This window comes from Ammospiza caudacuta, chromosome 24 (genome assembly GCF_027887145.1).
Source record: "Ammospiza caudacuta isolate bAmmCau1 chromosome 24, bAmmCau1.pri, whole genome shotgun sequence".
Lineage (NCBI taxonomy): Eukaryota > Metazoa > Chordata > Aves > Passeriformes > Passerellidae > Ammospiza > Ammospiza caudacuta.
Genome location: NC_080616.1, coordinates 8,057,899 through 8,059,810, shown reverse-complemented (window position 1 = coordinate 8,059,810; position 1,912 = coordinate 8,057,899). Strand labels below are relative to the sequence as shown.

Below are 1,912 nucleotides of genomic sequence, written 5' to 3'. Positions count from 1 at the left end.
AGCTCGGGCCATGTGGCGCCCGTGTGACACAAATGTCACCTCCTGCCCAGCTGGGCCCTGGGGAGGGAGCGGAGGGACAGACAGACAGACAGACAGACGGAGCAGCCCCCGGAGCCGCCTCTCAGGGTTTATCTCCTCCACTGTCCCCCATGTCCCCCCTGCCCCGCAAAAGGAGCCAGAGGTGGGAGCAAAACCTCAGCAAAGCAGCACGAGAAGGCTCTGACAATAACAGCAGCAAGAGAGAACACGGGTACCATAGAAAATATTTATTGATCTTGCAAAACGGTGTAAAACGCGTCCGTATGAAAAATAAGAAACCACGCTGTGCATGGCGCACAGGTTTATACCAACAAAAGGTATTTTTCCCCACTGCTGCACAGCAGCAAATAAAGCCCTTCTCTTGTGGCGGGTGTCAGACGTGCAGCCTCCTCGGGCCGAGCCTTCCCTGCGTGCTGGAACCCCCCTGGTGGAGTCTCTGTGTGGGTCAGCCTAGGACGCGTGCTGCCGGGTCACCAGGGCCCTCTGCAGCGCCGGCTGCGCCTTGCCCTTGGCCAGCACCAAATCCTCCCTTTTCTGCTGCTCCCGGGCCGCCCCGGGCTTGTTCTTGTCCTCCTCGTCCTCCAGGCTGGGCTGGGAGCTGAAGGGGCTGCACACGGTCTCCACCAGGCCGATGACCACCCCGAAGAAGGCCAGCACGCTGCCCAGCATGTACAGCTTGACCATCTTCCTGTTGGGCTTCTGGCTCAGCATCTCCTTGGCGAAGGGGATCAGCTCGTGCATGGTCTCCATCTCAGCTCGGCAGCAGCGGGGTCTGGTGTGGCTTCTGGGGGAGAAGGGAGAGGGACGTGAGTTCGATCCAGCTGCTGTGGTGGCAGAGCTCCCTGAGCTCCCTGAGCTCCCCGCAGACCCGCAGCCGGGCTTAAATGGGGAGCGGGGATTTTGCCGAAGGTTTGCTTCAGGAAAACGCAGCCACCCTGTCCCTGTGGTGCCCCAGGACAGAGGCAGGGCCACCCTGCCCAGGACAGAGCCAGGGCCACCCTGCTCAGGGCAAAGCCAGAGCCACCCTGCCCAGCACAGAGCCTGAACCACCCTGCCCAGACAGAACCATCCTGATCAGGGCAGAGCCAGGGCCACCCTGCCCAGGACAGAGCCGGAACCACCCTGCCCAGACAGAACCATCCTAGGGCAGAGCCAGAGCCACACTGTCCAGGACAGAGCCACCGTGCCCAGGGCAGAGCCAGAGGCGCCCTGCCCAGGCTGCGGTGGGGGGCACACACTGCTGGTCCCGCGCGTTTTGTGCGGCGTCCTGACCCATAGCATCCCATCCCCTTGCATCCCCATCCCCTTGCATCCCCATCCCGTCCCATCCATCCCCTCGCAGCCCTTACCTTGTGTGTTCCGCGGGCTGTGCTGTGCAGTGAGCGGTGCGGTGCTGCTGCAGGCTGTGCTGAGCGGTGCAGTGAGCGGTGCAGTGAGCGGTGCAGTGAGCGGTGCAGTGAGCGGTGCAGTCGCCGCGAGGCTGTGCTGCTGCTGGCGTCGCTGCTGTCGCTGCTGTCGCTGCTGTCGCTGCTGTCGCTGCTGTCGCTGCTGTCGCTGCTGTCGCTGCTGTCGCTGTCGCAGCCGCTGCGCTGCCGCCGCTGCCCGGAGCCGCCTCCGCCGCCTTTTATCGCCGCCGGGGCGGGCGGGGCGGGGGCCGGGCCGGGAGCGGGGCCCGGAGCTGGGGCCGGCCCGGCCCCCCCGCGCTGGCAGCTCCTGCCCTAATCCGGCCAGACCTTTTAATTTTTTTTTTTTAAAACCCTTTCCTCCCCCACTTTGTAATTATTTTATTCTTTCTTTTCCCCATTCCATTTCTTCCTCCTTCCATTTCTCCTTGCGTTTTCCCATCCCTCCTTCCATTTCTCCTTTTTCTCTT

The 1,912-nt window shown here is 62.9% G+C and overlaps 1 protein-coding gene across 1 annotated transcript; it reads right to left on the bottom strand.

Moving 5' to 3' along the window:
* Window positions 1-251: 251 nt before the first annotated feature.
* G0S2 (G0/G1 switch 2) lies at window positions 252-1,608 on the bottom strand. Its single transcript, XM_058819463.1, has 2 exons — window positions 1,389-1,608; window positions 252-823 (listed from the first exon to the last, which is right to left on the bottom strand). Exon 2 carries the CDS (start codon window positions 787-789, stop codon window positions 490-492), a length of 300 nt encoding a protein of 99 aa, XP_058675446.1. The 5' UTR covers window positions 790-823; window positions 1,389-1,608; the 3' UTR covers window positions 252-489.
* Between the last annotated feature and the right edge of the window lie 304 nt (window positions 1,609-1,912).